General features: G+C 43.2%; 1 protein-coding gene across 1 annotated transcript; it reads left to right on the top strand.

The window, feature by feature from the left end:
- Nucleotides 1-318: 318 nt before the first annotated feature.
- On the top strand, nt 319-27,174 carry CCDC197 (coiled-coil domain containing 197). The gene is made up of 9 exons (XM_006133676.4): nt 319-659; nt 6,742-6,787; nt 8,647-8,823; nt 9,430-9,587; nt 11,960-12,042; nt 15,533-15,705; nt 16,987-17,097; nt 20,119-20,235; nt 23,556-27,174. The coding sequence occupies exons 1-9, from the start codon at nt 550-552 to the stop codon at nt 23,748-23,750; spliced, it is 1,170 nt and encodes a 389-aa protein (XP_006133738.1). The 5' UTR covers nt 319-549; the 3' UTR covers nt 23,751-27,174.
- Nucleotides 27,175-27,885: the final 711 nt, after the last annotated feature.

The raw sequence follows: 27,885 nt of genomic DNA, 5'->3' as shown, positions 1-27,885 counted from the left end.
GACTAGGGTCTCTTTTATGGCAGGTATGGGGGCGTAGGCTGATTTCCTTTCCCAATTGCATTAAAAACAGGGTGTGCATAGCTATGCTATGGGATTGCTGTGCATAGCTGTGCAGAGAAGTTATTTCCTGGGCAAGCAAAGCCCAGCAAGCCACTCTCCGCTTTAGACACTCTCCCAGCATTGAGGCCCTGATCCACTTCCTGCGTTCTCTTTTAGAACGCGGCCCAGGGTTGCTAGGGGAACGCTGAAAGAGGCTGGCTACTGAAAGGTAACTGTAGCAACAGCAAACTCACCACCTCCTTCTCCCTCCCCTTTCCAAGACCCCCCAGTGCATGAGCTTTGCAACACATTCTGACGTTGCTGTTAATATAGACTGCTCTGCATCTGAGTGCAGTTAAAACAATGCACTTCTAATTGCTTTGTTGTAGATAGAAGTATGTTGCAAGCTCTGTCCCCTTTGCAGAAGGAAAACGATACTGCAACGCACATGGCTTGGGCATGAGGTTTTGCAGGGAGGGGAAAGACGCCTGCTAGATTCCCAAAATCACCATGAGTGACCTGGAGTCCCTGGCGGTGCTGAGGGACGATGACCCTAGGTACTCACTGCAGCTGGAAAATAGAAGGAGGAATGTTTTTGTGACCCAGTTAGGGGAACACAGGTAGGTGATCTCACTTGCACTCACATTTTATTTCCTTGAATCTAAAGTCTAAAAGATTGTTAAAGTGAATGTGTCTGTGAGACTCCAGTGTCAGAAATTAATTTCACCTTTGCCCTTTGGCTTTCTAGAATACTTAAAATAAAATGACTAGATTGATTAGTACTGTAGTAACTTTTACAGTAAACATAAAAATAGCTCCCACCCTGAGGAACTGTACTGACTGTAGAGCTTGTGACCTAGAGGCTGCGCTATCTATGATGATGCTCTCAGGCTGGACATGTTGTTCACTTTTGACAATAAAATTATTGTTTGCAATATTTGAACATGTTCGTTTATTGTATCTGAATCCACTTTGTAAACCCACAATAGAGTAGAAGACAGCAAGGCAGTCATTTAAATGTACAAGTTATAGAGGATAGTAGGGTGTCTATAAAAAAAAAAAACACCATGAATAATGTGACACACATGCACAATTGGCAAATTTAGCCCTTAAAGTCCCGGACAGATCTGGGAAACTGAATATGTGCAGCTGCTGCATATATGTGCCTTGTTAATCTGTCTAGTTTGTTGTTTCTAATGTGGCCATTGCTGTGGTTTCTGCTTGCCAACATACTATAATTGTGACATATGTATAAATCTACCATATCTGGTTGACATTATGGCTATTTCAGAAGTTATGAGAGGCCAAGGATACATAGTTCTCATGTATTTTGGCGGCCATTTCTCTTTTTATAAAACATCTTTTCAAAGGAATAAGTAACATACCAGATATGCCCATTAATTCTAATTGTGCACTTTTAAGGGCCATAGCTAGAGTTTTATAGCACCCTGGACTCAAAGATATCAATCCTTAATAATGCAGTGCTCAGACTTCTAACCCTCATGACCTCAAACAAACCAAAACAGAAAATGATACCTTGAGAGCTTCGCAGTGGGATTAATCTTGTAATACAAATCTAAATTCTTGTTCCAGTTCTACCTCACTCTGGCCTGTGGGCAGGTCACCTAACTGTACCCAGGGGTCACTTCTTTTATTTTTAAAACAAAAATAATATCCATCTGTCCAAGTACTTATCCGTCCATTTGATAATACTTCTATACATCCTATGGGTATTGTGGGAATACTAAATTAATCTTTTATAGAGTTTCACTAAGGAAACCAGGGCATACAGGCAGTCCCTGAGTTACGCGGATCCGACATATGTCGGATCCGCAGTTACAAACGGGGTTTGCTGCCTGTCTCCCTGGTCTGCTGGAGAGGCAAACGGGAAGCAAAGCCGTGGAACATGCCGGCAGAGGGACAGCCGCGGCGCGTCTGGGCTGTCCGCTGCCCGCGTGCTCCGCGGCTTTGCTCCCCGTCTCCCTGGTCTGCTGGAGACCAACAGACCAGGGAGACGGGGAGCAAAGCGGAGCAAAGCCGCGGAGCACGGGGCAGCGGACAGCCCAGACGTCTCCCATGTCTGCTGGGGGGGGGAAGGGGGCGCAGCTAGTACGCCCCCCCCCCCAGCAGTCCAGGCTTTTCTCTGGACGCCTGTGGTAGAGCAGCTGGGGCGCTGCCGGTTGGTCCCGCAGCGCCGCTCTGGGCGCTACTGGACCAACCCGGCAGCACCCCAGCTGCTCTGCCCCAGGCATCCTGATTCAGACGCTGCTGGTCACTTTCAGCAGTGGCTGAATCAGGACGCCTGGGGCAGAGCAGCTGGGGTGCTGGTGGATTGGTCCAGTAGCGCCGAGGAGCAGCGCTACTGGAGCAACCCAGCAGCACCCCAGCTGCTCTGCCCCAGGCGTCCCCAAGTCAGCCGCTGCTGAAACTGACCAGCGCTGACTACAGGAAGCCCGAGGCAGAATTGCTCTGCCCTGGGCTTCCTGGAATCAGCCGCTGATCAGTTTCAGCAGCATCTGACTTGGGGACACTTGGGGTTCTTAAGTTGAATCTGTATGTAAGTTGGAACTGGCGTCCAGATTCAGCCTGTTGAAACTGATCAGAGGCTGATTCCAGGAAGCCCGGGGCAGAGCAACTCTGCCTCGGGCTTCCTGTAGTCAGCCCCTGGTCAGTTTCAGCAGCGGCTGAATCTGGACGCCAGTTCCAACTTACATACAGATTCAATTTAAGAACAAACCTACAGTCCCTATCTTGTACGTAACCCGGGAACTGCCTGTACTTCTAGTTGTAAGAGAAGGACCAGGAAACATTTCATGTGTACACAAGTGGTCTTTTTCAGGAGTGTCTAATGCTGTAAAGACCATTGAACTCCATTTATCAGCAATAGAAAAAGGAAGTGTCTACCCTGCTGGGGTCTGAACATGTGGATTTACAGAAAAATAGGTATTTTAAATCTAGTAATTTTAAACCTAGTCATCTTCCTTCACCTTTAATCCAGGATGGCTACACAGTGAACCATGTCTGTATATTTAAAGACACATGTAGCTATATTTGTGTATTAACTGTGTGCAATCATGTATGTAAAATGAGGATTGAACCTAAACTCTCAAGCACAAATAGCAAAATCTTGTACCACTTGTGTGATAAATAGGGCCTTACCAAATTCATGGCCATGAAAAATGTCATGGACTGGGACCTCTGTTCTGCCTGATTTAATGTGGTCTCTTCAATGAAATATGGCTACTGTAAGGGTGCCGTGATATAGTCACCCTTACTTCTGTGGTGCCTTCAGAGCTAGATAGATGGATAGAGAACTGCAGCTGGTGGATGAGTGCGCAGCTTTGTAGGTAGTACCACTCCCAGCAGCAGAGCAGAAATGAGGGTGGCATGGAATGAGGGGTTATTACTTTTGAGGGGGCAGGATAGGGTGAGTGCCATGGGCAACTGCTCAGGGCACTGTGGTCACTCTCTTCCCCCCCCCCCCCCACAACCAGCCCAAGGCCCGTTTAACCCCGAGTGCTGGGTCCAGAGCCAGAGAGGGGCATGGCTGGGGGAGATTTGGCTAGGCAGCTGCTAGTTGTGGCTGGGCAGAGATGGGAATTCCTATTCCCAAGTCCTATTCCCAGTTATAGGAAGCTCTGCAGTTTCTGTCTGGAAGCCCAGCTTTGAAGGCACCTCTGCAGCCATCAGCAGCACAGAAGTCAGGGTTTCAATATTGCAGTCTCCCTTCTATTGCGGCTCCCATAGTAACAGCACCAGGGAATTTTAGATTCAAGTATCTGAAACTGTGAAAGTTTAAGATTTTAAAAATCCTATCATGAAATTTACCAAAATACCCAATGAATTTGGTATGGCCCTCGTGATAAGTGAGTGTTAGCTGTCATAATGGGTGTGTCTACGTGGCAAAGTTATTTTGGAATAACAGCCGTTATTTTGAAATAACTATGTGAGCATCGACACAGCAATTCCATTATTTCAAAATAACCGACAGCTTATTCTGACTTTTGTAAAGCTCAACCTATGAAGAATAACGCCTATTCCAAAATAGTTATTTCTGTATAGGGGCTGTGTAGACAGGGCAACATTCCCCCTGCAGCTCCTCCATTAGTACCAGTTCCCACCTGCCACCACCCCCTCACGCTGCTGCCTCTGTGGGAGGCAGAAGCATGGCGAGGGAGGGAATGTAGCTCCATGAGAGCCAGCACCAATGGGGAGCCAGATTAAAAGCCAGCTGCCCATGTGCGCTGGTGTTTGCCCCCCTCCATCTATGAAACAGAGGCAGTATGGGTGGAGGGGCACATGTAACTTAAAATTAACTGATACGCCTAGGTTCATCAGTTAATAGTTTAAATGGATACACGCTCACATCCCTAGAACAAATTCATGCAGGAAATGCAAAGGTTTCCAAACATCTGAGCAGGCGAGGGGTGGTTAAAAATGGACCTTGATGACTCTGATGAGCACCAGCAACTGGGCCGTTAAAAGTCCAATCAGTGGTATAGAGAGGGCCTCCAGCTATAGTTTCCCTTCCAGAAGGAGCCACCATGTCCCTGCAGCACCCTGGTGCAGAGAGGCTCCACATGCTGCCCCCGATCCATGTGCTGGCTCCACAGTTCCCATTGGCAAGGACAGTGCCTGCAGGCACAAGGGCAGTATGGAGAGTCTCCTTGGCCCCCCATGCACCTAAGGACTGTGGAGACCGGGCGGCTGCTTCCTGGGAACCCTGGTAAGCTCCACTAGGACCCTACACCCCAAATTCCCTCCTCACCCCAACCCTTATCCCAGCCCTGAGCCCCCTCCTACACCAAACCCAAACCCTTTGTCTTTGGCCCTACCCCAGAGCTCATACCTCTGCTGGATCCTGCATTCCCTCCCACACCTTAACCCCTTGCACCAGCTAGGAGCCCTTTCACACACCCTGAACCTTTCGTATCTGGCCCCATCTGGAGCCTTCAGCCCCATCTGGAATCCTTACCCATCCCCCGCTCCCCAACTCCCTGCCCCAGTTGGGAAAGTGCGTGTGGGTGGCAAAGAGCAAGGGACAGAGGTAGTGGGGAGGGAGTGAATGGGAGTGGGTCCTCAGAAAAGGGGCGGGGCCTCAGGACAATTGGCAGGCCAATGGTATTCGGTTTTGTGTGATTAGAAAGTTGGCAACCCTAGACAAGGGAGATTCTGGAGCAACCTGACAAAAGGAGTTGTGGAGGCAAACAACTTCTCTTCCAGAGAGAAATGGACAAATCAGAAAGCAGTTGTGTGACTGGGTGCTTGTGATAGTGGGGGGAAGTCTGAGCAGCCCTGGGACTCTCAGTTTATGGTCCTAAAAACACGTGTCATAGTTTCAGGCACTGGCAAAGGTTCTCCTCTCTCCTCCCTCCCCATATATTCTGGGAAGCTAATTTTTTCTCTGTCCTCTGAAGCAGCACGGATGGCCAGGACTGGAGATGGGACACTGGGCAGGACGGACTGAGGTTCTAGAGGCCACTGAGCATTCTCTCTCTCGGGTGTTTGGCTGGTTGACTCTTGCTCATGTGCTCAGAGTCTAACTGATCCCCACATGAGAGGTTGGGAAGGAATTTTTCCCCAGGTCAGATTGGCAGTGAGCTTGGGAGGTTTTTGCTTCCTCTGCAGCGTGTGGGTATGGGTCACTTGCTGTGTTTTATCTGGGTCCATGTCACTTAATCAGCTCCTGCCATTGCAGGGGCCTTGAGCATTAGTGCCTCAGTCCCTCCTATTCAGCCTGTGGCACACAATGGTCTCCTGTGAGTCTTATTTACCTTAGTCTCGTATACTTTGCTGGAGTTAGTGGGCAAGTGCAGGGTGGCCTGTACAGAAGAACAGGTTCCCCCAGCTGGTCCCTTTGGCTTTAAAGAGTACGTCTACACAGCAACGTTATTTCGAAATAAATAGCATTATTTTGAAATAACTTAGTCCACATCTACACAGCAGGCAGTTATTTTAAAATAATGTTGAAATACTGTCAAACTGGGGGACTTCTTACTCTGACTCCTATAACCTTCATTGTATGAGGGGTAAGGGAAGTCAGAGGAAGAGTGCCCCATTTCGAAATAAGCGCTGTGTAGATGCTCCCAATTTTGAAATAAGCTATTTCGAAATAAGCTACACAATTGACATAACTCAATTTGCATAGCTTATTTCTAGCTCATATCTGCTGTATGGACGCACCTAAACTCTGTGGCTACATCTACACCGGCATGATTTTCCGGAAATGCTTTTAACGGAAAAGTTTTCTGTTAAAAGCATTTTCGGAAAAGCGCATCTAGATTGGCAGGATGCTTTTCCGCAAAAGCACTTTTTGCGGAAAAGCATCCGTGCCAATCTAGACGCGCTTTTCCGCAAAAAAGCCCTGATCACCATTTTTGCGATTGAGGCTTTTTTGCGAAAAACAAATCTCTGCTGTCTACGCTGGCCCTTTTGCGCAAAAGTTTTTCAGAAAAAGACTTTTGCCCGAACGGGAGCAGCATAGTATTTCCGCAAAAGCACTGACCATCTTACATGAGATCGTCAGTGCTCTTGCGGAAATTAAAGTGGCCAGTGTAGACAGCTGGCAAGTTTTTCCGCAAAAGCAGATGATTTTGTGGAAAAACTTGCCAGTCTAGACACAGCCTGTGAGTCTGATTTGATGTATCAAAAATGTGTCCTTCATTTTCTCCATATAAAGGTAACTCCTCTTTGTTTTCCCAGGGAAGAAGAGGATAAAGATGTTACTCATATTCCCATCATCAGAGAGGTTAGATGGGTTTTTTATGTCTCCTTCTTTTGTGGCTGAAGGCCATTGGGAACATTATTCAAGAGCCTTCCCTGTGTGTGTCATCAAGATGCAGATCACCTGTGTCTGTCTATATGGGCATTGTATGGCCCTCATTGTGTAGGATCTGAGTTTGGTGGCTGGACGGGTGAGATGTAGAAACTCTTTTCCTCAGGAAAATTACCTCAGCAACACATATCAGTTGCAGAGGTGATGTGATGACACTGTGGAAGAAAGTTCCTTGAAAGAATGCTGCAAACACCTGATACAAGAGGTCTGTACAGATGTGGGACTCTCAACCGTGGCCAGGCCAAGCCACGTCATTATGTGGGGGAATTTCTTTTGCAAAAGCACCTCTGTGTTCTTTTTCATGCACACACAGATATCAAAGGTAAGTTGCCAATGAGCAACCCTACGGTAACAAACCAGTGGGAATGCAAAGCAGAAAAAAATATATTCTGGTAAGGAAACAAATTTCAGCTTCAAGCATCCAATAACCGCAAGCCCAATCAGGGATGTGAAGGACTAGTCGACTAGTTGCTTCCCTCCCCCCGGCTACCTCTATCAAATAGAGGCAGTACCGCTTGAAGCCTGGGGCCAGCTAGAGTGTCCCCAGGCTGCATGCAGTGTTTCAAAGTGGCAGCGTCATGCAGAGCCTGAGATCAGCGGGGGACCGTAGGCTCTGTGCTGCACTGACACTTTGAAACACTGCCGCAGCTGACCCCAGGCTCCACATGGCTCTTTCACCTTTGAAAGGCAGAGGCACTCTAACAACTCTATTGACTAATCGAATAGTCGATGCAAAATGCATCGACTATTCGATAAGTCAATTACATGATACCATCCTTAGGCCCAATCCTGACATCTTTCATTAGGAATGACTCCCATTGACTTGAATCGGAACCTGGCTGTTGAATGCCATAAGAAGTAGAGAAGGCATTTAGTAATGGCTTCAGGACTGGGCTAAGAAAAAGTCTCTTTAAGAACAATGCCAAACCTCTTGAGGTTGTAGTGACACCTGACATTCTATTGCAGCTAATTATCTCTGTAGTTGGGATGTCCTGTCACATCGTAACGGCTGCACAGAACTGTACAATCATCTTCTCCTTCATTATAATGGCAGCTCCACATTTTAGATCAAATTTAATTTTGTTTGCCCCTCCCCCCCACAAATCTGAGGTTCTATCAGTGATAATTGTAAATAATTTACCTCAGAAATGCTACGAATAACTCTCACATGCAGCACTGAACAATTGTGCGCTTTATGGGATTTTATCCATCTGCCGAAGCATCTAATACAACATGGTAAATTCTGGTTTTTCCTCTCATTTATCCCAGTCTCATTCCATTAGCCAGGATAGAGTTATTCTTGGATTACATCAATGGAGAATCAGGTCTTGTATGTGTTGCATTACCATCAAGATTGGATTGTAGAAAATGTTGTCTGTGAGGAAACAAATATAGCCCAGCTGATATTAGGTCCCTCAACTGATACAGCTTATTTCCCTCCATATGAATTTTTTTCCCAGCATTATTGTCAGATTTGGCAAGTTGGGAGCTCTCAGGCCACTGTCTGCCCTCAGTGCAGTCAAGGAAAGCTCTGTCATTTGCCTTAATAGGATAAGGACTTGGCCTTAACACTGCTGCATTCATGTTCTTGTTTGAATCCTTTTTTTCGTACTTTAATTTGTATCTTGAGGGCAAGGGGGAAAATATTATTTTGGTTAATACATTAAGACAAAAAGTAACGATGCACTGAATTTGCTTTCATGCAAGACCCAGGGGAAATTCGGAGGGATTTATGTGCCTCTATTGACTTGAAAACCCAATTCCACTTGCAGGCCCCCAGCAAGATTCTTGAGACTGATGCAAACTCTTTGCAAAAAACCTTGATTCTGAAGAAAGAGGTGGAATTTGATCATGTCACAGCAGAGCTGATTGCTAAGAGGCGGGAATTTAAAGAGCGGATGGAAGCAGTGGCTAAGCAGAGAGCACAGTTTGCCAAAAAGCAGCAGGATGTAAGTATAATTTCCCATCTGTGTTATGAGAAGATAGCACTCAGGGTCCCTGAGGAGTTAGTCCTGGTCTTTTCACATAGAACAGAATTCTGTTCTGTTGGTTTCCACATCTGCACACTTATTTCTGGGCTTCGTGCAGTCAATGGTGTATTTGAGCACTTGGCAGAGTCATGTTCGAGCAGGCCAGAGCTGCAAGCTGGTACACTTTTTCACAAGCAAGAGCAATGTGCTCTCCTTCATTCTCTTTGTTCATAAAGTGGTACGAATAACTTTCATATTGCTCTATTAGGGATGGAGATCTTTATAGACTGACTTTCCTCCTCTCTGCTTATTCAGGAAAACACATAGGGCTAAGTTCAGCAGCAAGGTAAATGTTGGTGTGCCATACCTAGGGGGGATCTGATTCCTAATCCTATAGCAATATAAATGGAAAGAAACCCAGATCTTTGTAGATTTGAAAACTTTGAGTTAATAAGGATAAGCAAGCAGAACGTGCACACAGTTCATTGATTTTACACAAAGTCCCTTCCCTGAATGGAGTGTTGCATTGGTTTATTAAATATGTCATATCTCACTCTCTCTCTTTTTTTTTCTTTGTTTTGCCAGAGCAGAAATCAAGCTCTTAAATTTGACAAATTTCTTAAGGAGAATGATGTGAAGAGGAGGCGCGCACTCCAGAAATGCCAAGCAGAAGTAAAAATAAATGAAATAAAACAGAGGGAAATAGATAAGCTGGTAGCAGAACTTGAAAAACTCAAAGTCAGGTATGCAGCAGGCCCACTAGTGTTGTTTAATTTTTTTTTCAACTACTCATTTACTGAGTTCTACTGTGTTATTTTACATATGTCTTTCTGGGAGTGTTTGTGGCTTAGAAGCCTAAACTTCAAGTTTGTTTTGCAGTAAGCTACACCTTCAAGGTGTAAGTACTAACAGAATTAGCTCAGTTTTTCAAACATCTCAGGTATATAACTTCAATCCCATGCAATGTATGGAGTGGTAGAACAGAGCTAACCCCTATAGTTGAACGCATGCACATTTTATGAAACCTTAGATCAGAATGCTTAGACTTTAAGAACATAAGAATAACCATACTGGGTCAGACCAATGGTTCATCTAACCTAGTATTATGTCTTCTGACAATGGCCAGTGCCAGATGCATCAGAGAGAATGAAAAAAACAAGGGAATGAATGTGTAATCCATCCCGTTATCCAGTCCCAAAGCTTCTGACAGTCAGGGGGTTTGGAAAACCCAGATCATGGGGTTGTATCCTTGATAATCTTAGCTAGCCATTGGTGGACCTTGCCTCCATGAACTTATTTCTTTTTAAACCCAGTTATATTTTTGACCTTTGCAACATCCCCAGGTAGACTTTATATCAGTGTTTCTTAAATTGTGTTCCACGGAATACTGGTGTTCCGTGAACAACTTGCAGGTGTGCACAACCTCTTCTTTGTTTTTGTTACTTCTTTGTTTTGTTTTGTATTTTTGTCTGACAACAATTTTTGGGGGAAAGAAAATTTTTATAGGTGTTCCACATAAAAAATATTATTGTTTGGTGTTCAGTGTTAAGAAACACTGCTCCATATTGTGTGAAGTGCTTCCTATTGTATAGCTTTAAACCCCACTGTGAGGATAATCTCTGAAGTCTTATTAAATAATTGGCCTTACAGTAGCTGTCCTCTAGTTATCTGGTACAGAGGCTGACTTAAATGATAGGTAACGTACTACAGTTAGTAGTTCTGCAATTTCATATTTGAAATTCAGTTCTGCAATTTAATATTTGAAATTTCAGAATCCTTGGGTGAATACCATCTGGTCCTGGAGATGTATTACTGTTTAATTTTTCAATTTGTTCCCCAAACTCCTCTATTCATACCTCAATTTGGGATAGTTCTTTAGATTTGTTACCTAAAAAGAATGCCCCAGGTGTGGGACTCTCCTCCATATTTTCTCCAGTGAAAACTGATACAAAGAATTAATTTAGCTTCTTCACAATAGCTTTGCCTTCCTTGAGTGCACCTTGATCATCTGGTTGCCTCATGATTGTTTGGCAGGCTTTCAACTTCTAATGTAATTAAAAAATATTGCTGTGTAATTTTGTGTCTTTTTTGCTAGTTGCTCTTCATTTTTTTCCTGCCTAATTATACTTTTACACTTGACTTGCCAAAGTTTATGCTCCTTTCTGTTTATGTTGGTAGGATTTGGCTTCCAGTTTTAAAAGTTGTCTTTTTTGCCTCTGCCTCTTTTATCTATTTAACCTTCATGGTATTTTTTGCTCTTGTTGTTGTTTTTTTAATTTGGGAATACATTTAGTTTGAGCCTCTTATTGCTTCACTTTACACATTTATGAACAGGGCTTGACAAGCGGCAGCGAGCACTGCTCACCAGCCGCGCGGTTTGGCATGCTGCGCATATGCAGACCATGCTGTGTATGCACTGATTGTGCTGCAGTGCCGTGCCGGCTTAAAATCTACTCGCCCTGGGCGAGTAGATTGACTAATTTGTCGAGCCCTGTTTATGAAAATATGCTATGATAATAGTAGTACAGTAATGCCATTCTAACAACACTAGCTTCCATGTAGTGTTGAGAGATTGAACTGATCGGGCGCATTTGGATCTTCTGAAGGATGCCATGTCAATGGCTATGTCTATACTACAAAGTTCCATTGGAAAAAGATACGGAAATTGCGAACCACAATTTACGTATCATTTTCCGCTTTTCTTCCGAAAGAGACTTTTCTGACAATTGGCCCATCCATGCTGGGCCAAATGTTGGGGGGGAAAAGCCTCTTTCAGAACATCCCTTCTTCCTCATAGAATGAGGTTTACAGGGATGCTGAAAAATCGCGCTGCTTTTCCAAAAATATTTTCGGAAAAGCAGACTCGTTCCTCGAATGAGGCAGAGCTTTTCCGGGATATCGGAGGTATCCCAGAAAATCTCTGCAGTCTAGATGTACCCATTTATATTCAGCGTACTTGCACCATTGTTCTCATTACTATCAGGGAAATCCTTTTTCGTGGAATAGTGCAAGCATGACAAGAAGCCATACTTGACACAGGGGATTTATGTAATTATCGCCCATGGCTTCATTGATTTTTATTAAACCTTACACATCTCTTGCTGCATTTTTACAGACAACAGAATCTGCAGAAGAAGGCAGCCAAGCACAAAGTGTATGAAGATTTCCTACTGAAAATGATTGACCTGTTGCCTGATAGTAAGTGCTCTTACACTGGCTCTACAGTTTCTTTAACGCATACTATTAGTAACGTCCAATGTTTCCTTTTTGCTCCTGTAACCTGGCTATGTAGCCTAATCATTGGCAATAGTGAGTGTCTTTATAACTAAAGGGAACCCACATATTCTAGAGTATCTGCCAGCTTTTGTTCCTCAGTCACGAACATGCCTGATAAGCAGAATTTCGACCATCGCAATATAATTGAGGCAATTCAGTGAGTCAAATCTATTTTTGTGTGGCCTGTATTGTTTTGTCTGATGGGCAAGATAAATTGCCCAGGCCTACCTGGACCATACCGATAGGCCAATTCCGATAGTTATGCAGGATAAAAGTAGGTGGGAATATTGTCCCCACTGTCCCCGTACTCAAGGGCTAGTTTAACCCATCTTCCCTTTCCTAGAAGATATACTCATCTATTCAGGGAGTGGCCTGGGGATTTATTATTTTTTTAAATGGAGGTATTTTATTTCTGCTCCATTCTGCATGTTTGATATAGAAGGCAAAGTCTGACATGCAGCTTATCCTTGGAAAAGAATGTGAGAAGGGTTCAGGCAGTTCTTAGCTCCTTTAGCAGTTTATTCCACAACCATGAAACAGGTCCCAAGAAAGCTAAGCGTTACCCTTGCAGTGGGCAGATCCATAATGCCAAGCAGCAGAGTGATGGTTCACAGATGTTTCCTGCCAGAGCATCAGGTGCCTTTTAGACATCCTGGGCCCAGACCATTTCTCCTTCCCTATTTTTTAAAGAATGGGAGCCACTAAAAGGTGTTCCAAACTAACTTCTCACTCAGTCTCTCAGCCTGTGAGTTGCAGCCCACGTGTTGTGATATCGTGAAAGACAATCGGGGGTAGAGGAAGTAGAGGGAGGCATTAAATATTTTATTACGCTATAAAACGAAGGAACTCTTTCTTCTCCATTCCCCACACCCTAATCTCTTGCCCTGCAAGGTAAGCATTCTCTGACAATATCTCAATGCACAAATAACAATGATAAGCCTATAGAATTTATCATTGACACCTTGCTACTCTTACTATTATACAAAATGTAATGAGGTCATAAATATTTTTGCTTTTGACTAAGGGGTCACCAATTTTAGTTTATAGGAGTGGAAGAGTGATATAAGCACTTCTAGTTTTAAATGATGTGTCTTATTTTTCAGTGTATTCCTATCAAGCAAATATGGTGCAGCTTTTCATTTGCATATCAGATAAAGGATCAGCTACTTAATTGATTATTCCTCATCTCTCATAGAATAATTGCATCAGAACTTCTGTCTGAGGTCTTTCAAGTATTTCACAGCGTGGATCTCTAGCCTAGATTCTAGCCTGAAGTGATAATTGTGCACTGAAAGATAATCAGATTATTTCAGATAATCAGAAAGATTACAGATTATTATCTCTTCTGACAGCCACTTAACATCTAGTTAGGTGTAAAGTATTTAGGTTATACATCTCTTAGCAACATTCAGAACCTGAGCTATGTAAAGTTACCAGATTTCCTTCACAGGGTAGTCAAGTTTGCTTGATGGGATCACCTGTTTAAATGACTCAGTCTTCATGACTGAAGAGTAGACTCTTTTATGCCAGATTTTACTTTTGGTACAAAATCTTGATTCCCTTGTCTCATTCTATTGCTAGAGAACCTGAATCGAATTGTTCCAATTCAGCACTCACAGATTCTCTTGCTGTTCTTTGGTACAGGTTGCACCTCCCAAACCCGGATTTCTCTGGTCTGGCAGGACCACGGATGTTTGTTGATCAGAGAACCCCGGTAACCTAGTGGCAGGAGGGCAATTCAGGAAGGGCTGAGTTGAAGCAGCAGGATGGGGTAGAAGCTTGCAGCAGCCCCTGCAGCCTGCAGCACTGGTCTGTGTCGGGGCAGCCCGTCCCGGGCAACCTGTGGAAGTGGAACCAAAGCCAGGGCTGGGGGCAGCCCCCAGCAGTGTGGGGCTGGAGCCCAGGACAGCCCACAGAAGCAAGGCCAGAGCCTGCAAGCTGCTGCAGGGTTGGGACTGGAGCCGGAACCTCTGGCAGCCCGACCAGGGCCAGAGGCAGCCCCCAGCAGCTTGGGTTGCTGGGGCTCGGCAGGCAGTCTGGCTGGGGCAGCAGCTGCAGCGGGAACAGCAACCCAGCAGGCAGTTGAGCAGGCTTCCCCCAGCTGTCAGAGTTGGCAGCTGGGAGCTGTGGCAGGGAATTATCTCTAGTCCAGCAAATTTCCTAGTTCAGGACGGGTCAGGTCCCGAGGGTGCCAGATAAGAGATGTCCAACCTGTATCAGTACTCTGCCCTGTGAAAAACTATTGTCTCTGGCCAAGCATTCGACAAGTTAAATGTCCCTGAAATAGAACTAATGCCATCCAGTGGTAGAGAGATGCAGCTACATTTAAGTGCATCTTAAAATGGGCTGCATTATAGTGTCATAGAGACATTGTCATAAAATTTAAGGCCAGAAAGAATCACCAGATCATAGTGGGACCTTCTTTATATCACAGGCCACCAGCCCCACCCAGCACCAACCTTTGGTCTAACTGAAATTAGACCAAAGTATTACAGACCACAGGAGACCAGACTATTGTGTGCCACAGGCAAAAATAGGAGGAACTGATGCACCAAAGCCTAAGGCCCCTTCAATGGCAGGGAACTGATTAAGTGACATGGACCCAGATTTTCCTTGGCAACTGACCCACACCTACATGCTGCAGAGAAAGGCAAAGAAACAAGAGGTCTTTTTTGTTAATGTCAGATAGTCATTACAACATTTCCAACTCCTGCAACTTTATCATGAGTCTCGCAATACTTGTTTATCTTAAACTCCCAGCCCCTGAAGTCACCTGAATGTGTAAGAATCTCAGCTTTCATTTTAAAAATGTCAGCTTGTGGCTGTGGAGAAAAGGTTGAAAATGAACATTAAATGCTTCAAAAATGGAGATGCAAATATAAAACTCCACATTTAATATTTTTTAAATATATATTTTTTAAATCTCATGATGTTAAAACTTCATCGGCTTTGAATGCTTGCTGTTGGCAACACTGAGTCAATTTTCATGGGAAAAGATTTATGTAGCATGCACAGGGCCCGGTTGTGCACGGTGCTGGCCTCTCCTGGAAAGTGCATGAGTGGGGAATACATGATATTTCCCAGGAGCCACCCAGGAGCCACTCAGGGTATGTCTACATTGCAATAAAACACCCGCAGCTGACCCATGTCAGATGACTTAGGCTTGGGCAGAAAATCAGGCTATGGAATCTGGTGAAAGGAGAGGGTCCAGTGCCCTGGCTCCAGACTGAGTCCCACAAGCCCTTGTCAGCACATGGGCCACCTGTTGGTGTTTAACTGCAATGTAGACATGCCCTCAATTCCTTAAAAGAGCCAGTACATAACTTGAAAAGAAGAAAAATATTGTCTCTAATGCACTGTAAGCTAAACCCATTTCCCCTTTGTGCTGTGTTTTCCCTCTGCTCTGCTACAGACGATCTAGGATGTGGTGCAGACTTGGTCATTGGAGCTGTTATCAGGCGGCATGACATGCTGTTGTCTACAAACCAGACCTTGATAAAGAACTCGATCGCTCTGTCAGATGACTATGAGAAAAGCCAGCGTGACCTTGAAACCTTGCTAAGGGAACATGATACCACAAAACTTGTAATGTTATCAAGCATGTTATTTATACATTAGAATAGTAGTTAGTCCAAGAGTGCTAAGCCATATCCTTACAGTCTGATTCAGTATAATGCTGAGCACCAGTGACTTTCACTCAACCCTTAGATAGGATCTATCCTCCAGCCCTACCGAACTGCCCAGAATTAAAGATCAATTAAAGATTGTGCCAAGTGATGAAACTTTCAGAAATTAGTCCAGCCAAAATTGGCAATTCTAGATCCCTATGTAATTGCTGAAAAGGATGGTTTTTTGAATATTGTCGTTTGATCACAAACACTAAGTAAGTTCTCATCATGTGATTACCCTGGGCAAATTTCTGCTATCAGATGAGTGATCTCAATCTCTATGGCACCTTCTGCATTCCCTCCCTCATCAGAAATATCCCATGGTTACTAAGTCAGGCCCATGGGCAGACTGTGCAGTAATGGTCCACATTATGGATCTAGTAGCACAATGTTGACCCACATATACAAACATGGCCACTGAAGCAGATTCCTTAAAGAGAAATTTCTAAGCGTGTTTTGTTTTTAATCAGTGAATAATCCTTAATCTTTTCAGAGGGTCAGATCCAGGCTCCTACATAGGAAGAGGAAGAGATGTAGCAAAGGCCTGGCTCTTCAGCTCAAGTTATAAAGATGTATGGTTCCCAGCTCTTTCAATGGCCTTGTTCATTGCTTTGTGTGTTGGCCAAGATGGTGGTCATCACAGTAACATCTGAGTTGCCCCCGGAAGCATTTTTCCTTCAAAGGCCAGGAACTTGACATCAGGGGCCAAATTCTGTGCCCAGTTATGTCAGTTTAAATCCAGAGTGGGGAAGTTGACCTAGAATAACTATGCTGGAGTTGCTTCCTATTGTGGACACTTGCCTTCAAGAATAAGTGTGTCCACATGAAGAAATAATTCAGAATTGCTGTTGCTCTTTAAATTTGCACCCTATATGATTCCAGAGTAACTTCCCATTTGAACAAGCTCTAATTGTATTGCAGTTGCTTTAGACTTGCATCATTGTAATTGAGAGCGGAACTGCCCCGTCTTCCAGATTTGTGGCTACGGACCATGCTGGTAACCTAGGCTATGCAACACTCTTTGAACAGATCCAGCAGCCTCTGTGTGTGACTTGCTGTGAGCAGAATAGTTAATTTGTAAAGTGCTTTGGGATCCTTCAAATTGAAAGCCACCCGGAGAATAGGAAGACACTAGGACTAGATGCCTTCTGCAGTGCAGTGCACATCTCAAGTGAGCATTCTTATTTACCTTGCCTAGATGCTGATTAGGGAACTGTCTGAGCTTCAAATGACGTACAACAGAATACAAGAGAAAAACAAACAGCTGGATGTCATTATTAACCATGAGAAAGGTCACTTCCGATATCAGGTACGTTCAAAAGAGTCCTCTCTTCCGTCCATCACAACATGAGCTATGGATAAAACAGAGGAGACCCAGGTTCAACCTGAAAAGACTGGCACACAAAAGAGATCACAAACATTCATGGCCTGATCCATCTCCCCTGAAGGCACCTGGGGGAGTTCACAGCATGCACTCCCAGAAGTCATTAACTTGGTTCTAAGACACATCATCCCTCTTCTTAGTTTGCTATCCACTTACTTTCATTTAGTTTGTTTGGTGTTTGCTGTGGGCTAAATTTCCAAGTCAGGGTTTGTCCTCATTGAAATTGGGGGTGGGAGGAGGAGAGAATGTTGTGTGAGTAAGGAGCTCAGAGTTTGGCCCTATATTCTTAAACTTCAGTTCTTACTAAAAAAAAAGTTAAAGCCACAAACTACCTTAAAATCTGCAGCAACTTGCTCCAAACACGACATCTTTAGTGATTTCTAGGGATGGATTCAAGCTCTGTTTACGCTCAGGATTTGCCCCTACAGCCATCACTGACTAGCCCTTGATGTAGCTACAGCTCTGCAATCCCCTAAGATTGGCAGACAAAGTGGCTATAGACCATTCCTTGTGGCCAGCAAAGCTTAGCCCAGTTTCAAGCAGTGGATTTGAACTTCCTTGATTTTGCTAGGAGTGTATATTTGTGAAAACAGCTTGTCACTGAGCCCTGAAATAACTTCCCTTATTTCAAAATAACAAGCGGAGCATCCACACTACCAAGCCTGTTATTTTGAAATAATAACTCTTGCTTTCCACGAGGAATAACACTTATAACACTTTGAAATGGTTATTTCAAAATAGCCCAGAGTTATTAAAAGTAATTACTCCCCAGTGCCTCCTGGGTCAGTAAGTCGAGGTAATGCCTCCACATTAAGAGAACCTGCCCTGGACTAATTTTGAGGCTTCCATGTAGTGTGGATGGACTATTTCAAAATAGTTATTTTGGGAGTTATTATTCCAAAATAAGTTACTTCAGAATAATTTCCTAGTGTAGACATGCCCTGATTGTCTGAACTATGTAAATCAGGAGTGGCCAAGCTGTGGCTCTTGAGCTGAATGCGGCTCTTTGCTTAAAGAAATGTGGCACTTGGTAGTTCTGCACATATGCCCCAGTACCTGCTCACAGCCAGCCGCTCTGCGCACGCGCCCCAGCACCTGAAGAGAGAAGTACATGGCGGCAGCTCTGGGACCCAGGCGTTGGGTTAGATCAGGGGCGAGGCTGGGGGTGCCGGGCTCTGGGGGGTTCTTTGGATTAGAGCGGAGGGGTTGGGAGTGCCTGGCTCTGGGGGAGAGGAGGATTGGGTTACAGCGGGGGACTGAAGCACCTTAAACTCAAAGTCTTCATGGATGCAGAATAAGACAGCCAACACAGATGCCATATTTAAATTCCAGGGCAAAAAAAAATCAGCATGTACCTGGTTTACACTTTGTTTCTTCAAAGAAAATTCAAAGGCTATTGTTTGCTAGGCGGAAGCAATTATTCTGAGATATGAGTCTCTCCCTTATTGTTTTTGAACCTCTCATATTTGCAGTCTAGGACAGACCTGAATTTTTAGAACTATAAAAAAGCCATAATCTTCATAAGTTAAAAAAAAAAAAAAAACAAGAGGAAACCGTACCAGAGATCAACAAGCTGAAAATTGTGCTATTTTACTTCTCAGTTCAGTTTAATTTTAAAAAACTCGCACCATATAATAGGGCAGTAATGTTAAATTTAAAATACGTGGTAGGGATGTTTTTTTTTTTTTTTTTTTTTTTTTAGTGTGAGAATATTATTGTATTTTAAGGGGTTGGTATTTTTAAAAATGTGATGTTTGTTCCTTGTCAAGTTCTCTGAAGATCTATGAAGTGGCTGTGAATTTTTTAAGTGACTAGAGACATTTTTATTGGTTTTTGACAAAATGTCCTGTAATGTTATTTTTATCACTACATTTTGTGTACTATATCTATCTATATATAGATATATAAAAATAAATACATAATAGGTGGTTCTTCATAATCTATCCACAGCTATTTTGGCTCTTCGTCTCTAACTGATTGACAGTCCCTGGTCTAAATAGTCAAGGCTTTGAAGCATAATCTTTTCTACACAAGAACATGTTCTTTCTCCTATAGCTGAAACCTTGAGCAACTTCTCCAGTCTAACTCCTGATCCGTGGACACATCCATTCCATATATGAGTTGCTACCCAGTTTTCTCTGTTACATTTCATCTCCCTCTTGACCATGTTTCCCAGCTCCCTTTTTGGTCTCTCCCAATTCTCTCTCAAATCCAATTTTCCTCCAGTTCCGCATCCTTCTGTTTCCCCGCTTCCACAGCTCCCTCTGGTTTCTCTTTTTCCCCACTCATTCCTTCATCTTTCCTAGGTTTCACTTTCCTGCAGTGACCTTGTTCTGTGCCTCTCCTGACCCAGAGCAGACACTTAGCACAGCTCGCTCTCACTAGTGCTGCTGCTTCTCACCAAGTGAGACAGCTATGACAGCGAGTGGGAGTCATGCCATGGACTGGGACATAATAGACAGCCCAGGCAAGAGGCAGCAAGGGCTTATGGGAACATTGCCAGGCTTGCACACAGTCTGGAGGGATTCCAATCCTACTAGCCCCACAGGGGACAAGACATCTAGAAGGAGGGAAACGACACAGTTAAGAGGGGGATTCCCCGGTGTAGACTAGAAGGATCAGTGTCAGTGTTGGTGGTTGCTGAAGCTGAGGATTTATACCTTGTGCAAAGAAGAGCGCAAAGTGAGGAGGGAAGAGGGAAGCTTGGATAGAAAAGAGGAGCCAAGAGAGGGGATGTAGGAGGAAATGGGGGCAGAGGTATAGGTAGCAGCACAGCTGGGCCACTTTTTGAGAAGAATCTAGATCTCACAGCAGAACTGTTTCCCAGTCAAACTATGCAGTGAACTTGAGAGGTATTTCCTCTTCCTGGAGGCTGGCAATCCTGCGTACATGTGTACAAAGTGCTTGGTGGAACAAAATTGATCCATGTCATTTTTGCCTTTGCAGAGTCAAGAACTAGGCAGCTTGTTGCTAGCTATCTCCAACCTGGCTGAGCAGTGCCACATGCAGCACTATGGCCCCTTGCAGGAAATGGAATGGTTGTCGAAACTGGACATGATCCAAGTAAGTAACACGCTGCTGTAGGATTTATAGAAGAGCTGCTAAGGACGGTGTGCTGCCTGCTGCTGAGGGAGTACAGATTTTATAGGCAGCTAAAATTTTGATGTCTGGTTCATTCAAGGATGTGTGGTTTGGAGCCTTCTAGCAAACACAGCAATGCACGCACTAGCAGCATGCGTAGAGGCTGGCTATCTGTGCAGTGGGAGAGGGCACACTGTGTAGCAGTTAAAAACCAGAACTGGGAATCAGAAAACCTGAGTTCATTTCCCAGCTCTCCTAATGACACATTAGCTATGTCCAGACTGCAAGCTTCTTTTGGAAGAAACTTTTCCAGAAGAGATCTTCTAGAAAAGCTTATTTCGAAAGAGAGCATCCACACAGCAAAAGCGCAACAAAAAAGTAATGATTTGATGCCATCTCGCATTTCAGTTGTGATTAGTATGGATGGAGTAGCCACCAGGGCACCAGTGTTATTTCCCGGGGGCCTCTTCTTTCAAAAGAACTCCCTTTTCTGCATCCTCACACACCTTTTTCTGAAAAAACTTTTTTGGAAAAAGGCTTCTTCCTCGTAGAAAAAGGTTTACCACTGTCAGAAAATCCCCTCCATTCTTTCAACTTTCTGTCAAAAGAATGTAATAACAGTGTGGACGTAAGTATAGTTTTTTCTGGAAAAATGCTGCAGTGTAGACATACCCATTATGTACTATGTGATGGTCAGCAAGTCACTTCTGGCTCTGTGCCTTGGTTTCCATCTGTAACACTGGAGTATCATTTCCTAACCTCTCCAGTGTCCTCTGAAGCTTAATCAAGCAAACCATGTAAAACAATGAAGTTCAGGGATACAAGGTGCTATAGCAGAACAAAATACTATTATAGTATTACAGCCATGCAACATTATAAAAAGGAGTTCTGGTCTTTTTTGCTATCACAATGTAATTAATTTCAGTAGATTAGAACCCACTTAGTACATCTGCCTGCAGACAGTATGTAAAGCCATTATAGGTAGACTTGTAGTTCTTGACTGAAATATGTCAGAACATGTTCTCCAAAGCAGATCTTTCTAGGCCTCAGTCCTCTGGGAACAAAAGACTGTGGAGCAGAATATCCTAGAAGAAAGCCTCTGAGCATGCAGGGTGCTGGTGTAAGTGAATCCCTATGGAACCCTAGTTATGGATATGGCGAGAGAGAGTGAGAACTGTGCTGAACTTGCCAATTGTACTTAGCATTTAGAATTTTCTCATGTGTTCCTCCCATTCCTTCCCCATTGTGAGTTCACAGAAGGACCTCCTGTTCACAGAAGGGAAAATGGAAGCAAAGAGGGCATGTGTCAAAGTAGGAGTCAGTGACAGAGGCAAGAATAGAACCCCAGGGTGAACCTCAGATGAGGATATAGCCCTGTGTCTCTATGGCCCAAATCCTTAAAGATATTTAAGCATTTAACTCCCCAGTGGGAGGGCTGTGATATGGGATGGGGAGGGTCCAGGCCTAGGATCTTAGGGTGAAATCATGGCCACACTAAACTCAATTGGAGCCTTGGCCATTGATTTCAGTGGGGCTAGAATTTCACACCTGTAGACCCAATGCTATTTTCACTGGACCACTCTTGCCACGAGTACATTTTCTAGTGGATGGCAAAATCTCTGAAAGGAAATAGTGATGGGAAGAAACAAAGCTTTCTAATTACAGCTGCCAAAAACTCACAGGGTGAAGTTCTGCCCCATTGAAGTCAATGGCAAGTTTACCCAGAAAAAGTAGCATGCCCCAGTCTTTTGTACTAATTGTAGTAAATGCTCTGATATGCTGTTAAGCCAAGTTAAAGGTCCAGTAAGCAGCCTACATGTGAATGCGCCATTACCTTCACTGGGATTGTCATGCATGCCAGGCTTGCAGGATAAGGCACTAAGTAGGTGCACAGGGAACTGGGTTTCAGAGCAAGTTGTCAGTCCTTTCCTCAGAAAGGGAAGTAGTCTGAATGTTCTGCATAGCCTTGTTCTTTAGGCACTCAAAGTGCAAGGCCAGGCCTTGGGACCTTAGCTCTGGACTGGCCACCAGCCATTCTTCAGGCCGTCCTCACTGTAAGTCCAAGATACATTCCAAAAAACTTGGACTTATAGCGAAACAACTTAAAGCAGGGATTTTTTTTCCTGCAGCTGACTTCCATTTGTGCTGCTTTTTTTTTTTTTTTTTTTTTTTGTATGCTACTTCAGAGCGGGGAACAGGAGGACTCATAACACGTCAGTTCCTACAAGCATCAACTTTAGTGCAGAACAGATGTATACAAGGGTGACTGGTAGCGGGGATGCCCTGTACTGCACACTCTCTCATTCACCATGGCATTCAGCCTGCTCTTGGTTATGAGGCTGGGGCTGGGAGCCATTGTACCTACTGGTGGTTACTGTACATTGCTGAATTGGGGCAGGGTGGCTGCAGTGCTCTGGGATCAGCACTGCAGCTCATCATTAAGGTAAACCCTGGGAACCACAGAAGCCTGCAGTACCAGTAGTGTCATGCACAGCTCAACTTAGGAACCATGATTGAAATACCAGTACTGTCTGCATTGCAAGGCAGGGGTTTGGGCCATGTGGTACCTACAGGTTTTCAGCAGAAACAGTGTTTTAGATACATGTACGGTGAAAGTAATGCTGACCATCTATGTATTGTATCATGCAAGCAAGGTAGTAACACACTTCAACAGGCCTCTATTTAACAAAGGTGAAACCTCTTTACAAAGCTGCTGCTGCTGCTGCTCCCCTCTGTAGCTCTCACTCAGGCCTGGCCCATCTCCTCCCCCCTCCTTCCTGTTTCCTGTGCTTCCAGATTCCCAACAGCCAGTGCTCCCAGTTCTAATAATTACAAGCAGCATCTAAAACACCACACTATGCCAATTTTAAACATGCACTTACCGTTCAGACAAGATTGTAGTTTGTGTAGGGAGCTTCCTGAGGACTGGAGGCATTAGAAAGAATTGACACAACTGATTTGCATTTTTTATAAATGGCAGATTAAACCTCCAGTTTAGCAAGATCCTGAAGCATATGACTAACTTTAAGCACATAAAGTTAGCCATAAGTTAAGACCCATTGACTTCAGTGAGAATATGCACATGCTTTAAATTAAGCATGTGTTTAATTACCTTGCTACAGTGGAGCCAGTGAGCTTAATCCTGCATCCCTTACTCAGAATATCTCACAATGGACAGTATTTAAAACTGCTGCTTAGTATCATCAGAGACTGCATGCGAGTAAGGGCTGCAGGATGGAGTCTTTCCATGAGTGAATGTCTGCATAGAAAAAAGCATGTCTGCATGTCTCTTTTTGTACTAGGAATTCATACTGGAAAAAAAGCATATTCAGCAATTAGCAGCTCATGCTGATGAATCTGGGACATTGCTATCTAATCTTGGGGACCAAACTCAGAGCAGAAAAATGGGAATCATCAAGAAGAAGTTCCAAAGCCAAGTTCCAGCAGACGGTGGTGTAATTCAGCTGCTTAAAAACATGGGAAAAGCATCATTGTGACACTTTTGTATTAATGCATTGCATTTCCAAAGCAATGGAAGAGAGGAAATATACCTGCTTCCTGCGATTTACTGACTTTTCCTATTGTAAACTGCTTCTTTCTAGTGACTTCGTATTTAATATTTGTGTCTACCGTACACACATAAGTTTGGAATCGGTTCTCCCAATTATTGGACTGTAATTCAGAAGCCAAAAAGCCCCTCAATAATTCAAATGAAAATTACATTGGTTTTGGTATAGTGATTATAGGATTGGTCCATTACTAACTGTGGGTTTTATTCCTGACCCCGCCAGAGAAATTAGTAAGGTATTCATTTATGGTATTCCATTCTTTGACCAAAAAGTAAGACAAAAATGAATACAATAATACATATTGGATCACAGTGTGAGAACGGTTAGTTGTTTGTAAAACACACAGATCCTTATCTGAAAATTGCTATGTGGAGGCCAAGTTTCATTATGTTGCACTGAGTGGTTTTTATGTGTGCTTGTTTGAAATGACATCTGGGGACAAGTTCTAAGCTATACTGATTTACAGCAGTTGGCCCGAGACTTTTTCAGTGTCATAACAAGGGTTTCAATTCCCTATTGCTAAGAGAAGAAATTGAAATAAGATGTACAAAGTGACTTATCGACTTGAAAAGCTAGAGGAGCTTAGATTCAGAGACAAAGAAGTTCAGTGCTGGGTTAATGGCCTTTTGACCCAGTTCAAATATAACATCAGTTTAATAGTTTAGAGATTCAGATGGTCAAGTCTCCCATGACACCTAAGGAATGAGCCAACTAATAATAGCTTATGTGCAGGGGAACCATTATTAATTTATACATTTTATTGTGTGTTGCACTTCCATGTTTATTGTTATAGGTTACTGTGATGTTCAGCATTCATTCCTTCACTTCTCTCAGTTTAGATCACAATTAAAGTAAATTTTTAGGCCCAGTTATTACAACAAAGCTCCCAGTCATGGACTAGCACCTAATTGTGCTAGGTGCTGTACATACAGAGAAAAAATATTGCCCACTGCACCTTCTTGAGAACTAAAGCAAGGGATCAGTTTCAGAATCTCATAGATTAATTATCCTCCACTTGGTCTCACTCCTTGTCCAAAACAGAATCCAAAACAGCTGGCTGTGTGGTGCTCTTGTAAGAATAAAAAATCACTGTTCATTCTTGAGATGGGAAATTGATCTTATGTTGAAGTGTGAGAACACAATTTACAAGATTAGGGATTTTTTTCCTTCTAATTGGCACTGATTTGTGCCTCAGTTTCCCCATCTATAAAATGAGGATAATTTTTCCATTAAGTATAAGTCAATAATATTTGTAAAAATGCTTTGAGATTCCCAGGTGGAAGGTGATATGGTTAAAAAAATCCAGAGTGGAGACTGTCTACATTACTCATTCAGATCTTTCCCCATTCTTGTTTTCTCTGCCATGATCAGATGTTATGCATTTCCTTTGTGTATTGCACCTTCCACATCTCCCAGCATGAAGTTTTGCAAAGGAGAAAACCGATGGACATCACTTTATACAAACTAGGGCTGGTCAAAATATTCCCATCAAAACTGTTTTTGAAGGAGAATTGGGTTCTTGACTACACAAAAATGTTTTTTGAAATATTTCAGCTACAAGCTAAAATATTTTGGCTGAAAATTGGAGCTGTAGTACCTCTGAGGAGTTGCAGTTTGCTCCTCATGTACCCTTTCTAGACTTTATCTCCCATACTGCACCTTGCTCAGAAACTCCATAAGCTTCTCCTTACCAAGAGGGCCAATCAGAAAGCATTATGAGTCCATTTGTCTGAATTTGACTTTTATGATAATATTGATGGACAACAATGATGTTTATTTTAAACTATTTTAAAATATTTTATCAATTTAAACTTTCACAGTTGCCAGAAAGTGGGGGACTGGGGTAGAGTGTCCATACAATAACCATTTAGCAACAGAGGATGTTAAGATTCAAAATGTTAAAGCTTTAGAACAGTTAAAACACAAATTGTCAACATCTATCAAAATATGCCAAATAGATTTGCTAAAATCAAACTCTAAGCTCTGAAGCAGCATTTTTCTTCTTTTGCCTATCTGTAAATTTCTGTCATTGCTGATGGGCAACATTTTGATTGGTTTGTATGGTGAAATTGACATTTACTGATACTTAAAGATCTAATCCTTTAAAGCCTAATTCTGACAGATGTAGTGCATCTGATGATTCCAGCCCACAGAGGAGCAAACAACAGCTCCCAGTTTGTGCCACCACTCCTGTTTTTAGCCAAATTCTTAGGCTATGTCTACATTTGCGAGTGTCCACACTACAAGCCCATTCTTGCGCAAGAAAGTTTACAGTAGATCGTCAGACGTGAGGGCTTTTTGCGCAAGAGCTAATCCTCTCCCCAAGAGGAATAAGCCTTTTTGTGCAAGAGTTCTTGCACAACAAGGCTAGTGTGGACGGGAACAGGGGTTTCTTGCGCAAGAAACCCCTATGGTTAAAATGGCCATCAGAGCTTTCTTGCGCAAGAGAGCATCCACGCTGCCATGGATGCTCTTGCACAAAAGCACATGGCAGTGTGGACGCGCTCTTGCGCAAGAACTTTTGCGCAAGAACTCTTGCACAAAAATGTATTGCGCAAGAAGCCTGCAGTGTAGACATAGCCCCTGAGTTTTCAGAGGGGAAAAATGACATTTCAAAGAAAACAAAATGTTTTTGCTTGTCAGAATTTTTCATGGGGGGATATATGTGCAGATGAGCACTAATGCTGAATTCTGGGTCTCATGGGCTGAGACCCCAGAACAGAACTGAAAGTCTGATTTTATGTTGATTTTAGTTACACCCAGATAGAGCTGGAGTAATACAGTTATCCCAGATTGACACCAGTGAAACTTAGAATGTAATTTAGCCCTTAAAACTTCAGCAGCATAAGGCCTGATCCTCTTTGCATTAAATGTGTTTAGTCATTGATACTTGTGCAAAGTGGTGTAAAATGCTATAAAAAAAAGAGCACAAAGGTGGTGGTGGGGAGAGGTAAAATAATACCATTCTGATTTGAAAGGGTTCTACTTCAACTCTGCACAGCTATAAATAACTATGAATTCATGGAAGTGGAGCATCACGTAATGTTTATTGGTAGCACTTCTATGTGCAGACTAAGCCTTGGAAGAATTCAAGAGAATTATACCAGCTGAAGATGCTGATCCCGAGCATTGATCAGTTAACATCTGCATAAGCAGTTGTATTCCAGATTTAGACCTGTGGAAGAAGTCCCAGAATTTGGCCTTAAATGTCTACCATTTGCTGATGTGTTTCCTTGTTTTGAAAGTGTGACTGTCAGTTGAAATTAAAGTGGATTTCTTGGCACGTTTGTCATATTAATTGTGCATATATTTTCAAACCAATCGTTTTGCAGTTATAAAATAAATAGAAAAAAACCCCAATTGTCTTTTTTTCCTCCTCAGCCTTAATTTAAAAAAACAGATCCTAGAACTTATAGTTGAACCATTCTCTGCCCTTCGCTCTCTCATGGCTTCCATTATTTCTGTGTGCCTTATTACTACTTTATTCTACTATTTTGACCAAATCATTGACTACAACCTTACAAATGTATCACCACCACCAAATAGTTCCCTTCTACTCATTTGTAGAAAAAAGATAAAGATAAATGCTTTTAAAAATTCTATTTCTCTGCTGCTTTATGCCACCTTTTTACTCCTTGGATTTCTGGAGAAATCAGAATGGACCTGCCTTATCTTCTGGCTGCAAGGGCCTCTTTAGGTGTTGCAGTGCAGTGCAGTGTGTTTTGCCCCTACTTCTTTCCTGACCCTATCCTCTCATCCTTATGTTGGGAGCAGAAAGAGGAGACTGATGGTGTTATTTCAGCAGCTCTCCACCAGCTGAAAACCCCTTTATGGAGATGACATCGATCAGAGGTAATTTCTAGCTCCTTTTTGCCAATGGAGCAACTTAAAAGGGCTTCAGTACAGCTGAGAAGAATCAGTGAACTCACACTCCTGAGACACATGGAAGAAAAACACTCTGGCTACATCTACACTACAGGCTTTTTGCGCAAGAACAGTTGTTCTTGCGCAAAAACTTGCAGAGTGTCTACACTTCATGTGCGTTCTTGCACAAGTAAATTTA

This window comes from Pelodiscus sinensis, chromosome 4 (genome assembly GCF_049634645.1).
Source record: "Pelodiscus sinensis isolate JC-2024 chromosome 4, ASM4963464v1, whole genome shotgun sequence".
Taxonomy (NCBI): Eukaryota; Metazoa; Chordata; order Testudines; family Trionychidae; genus Pelodiscus; species Pelodiscus sinensis.
Note: the sequence above shows the minus strand (reverse complement) of the source record. Positions and strands in the feature narration are given on the sequence as shown.

Bases quoted from the DNA above. Each gene is read 5' to 3' on its own strand.
- CCDC197 (XM_006133676.4), top strand. From the start codon at position 550: ATGAGTGACCTGGAGTCCCTGGCGGTGCTGAGGGACGATGACCCTAGG. The intron at 660-6,741 runs GTAGGTGATCTC...TTGTTTTCCCAG, and splicing joins ACCCAGTTAGGGGAACACAG to GGAAGAAGAGGATAAAGATG. The intron at 12,043-15,532 runs GTAAGTGCTCTT...GCTCTGCTACAG, and splicing joins GATTGACCTGTTGCCTGATA to ACGATCTAGGATGTGGTGCA.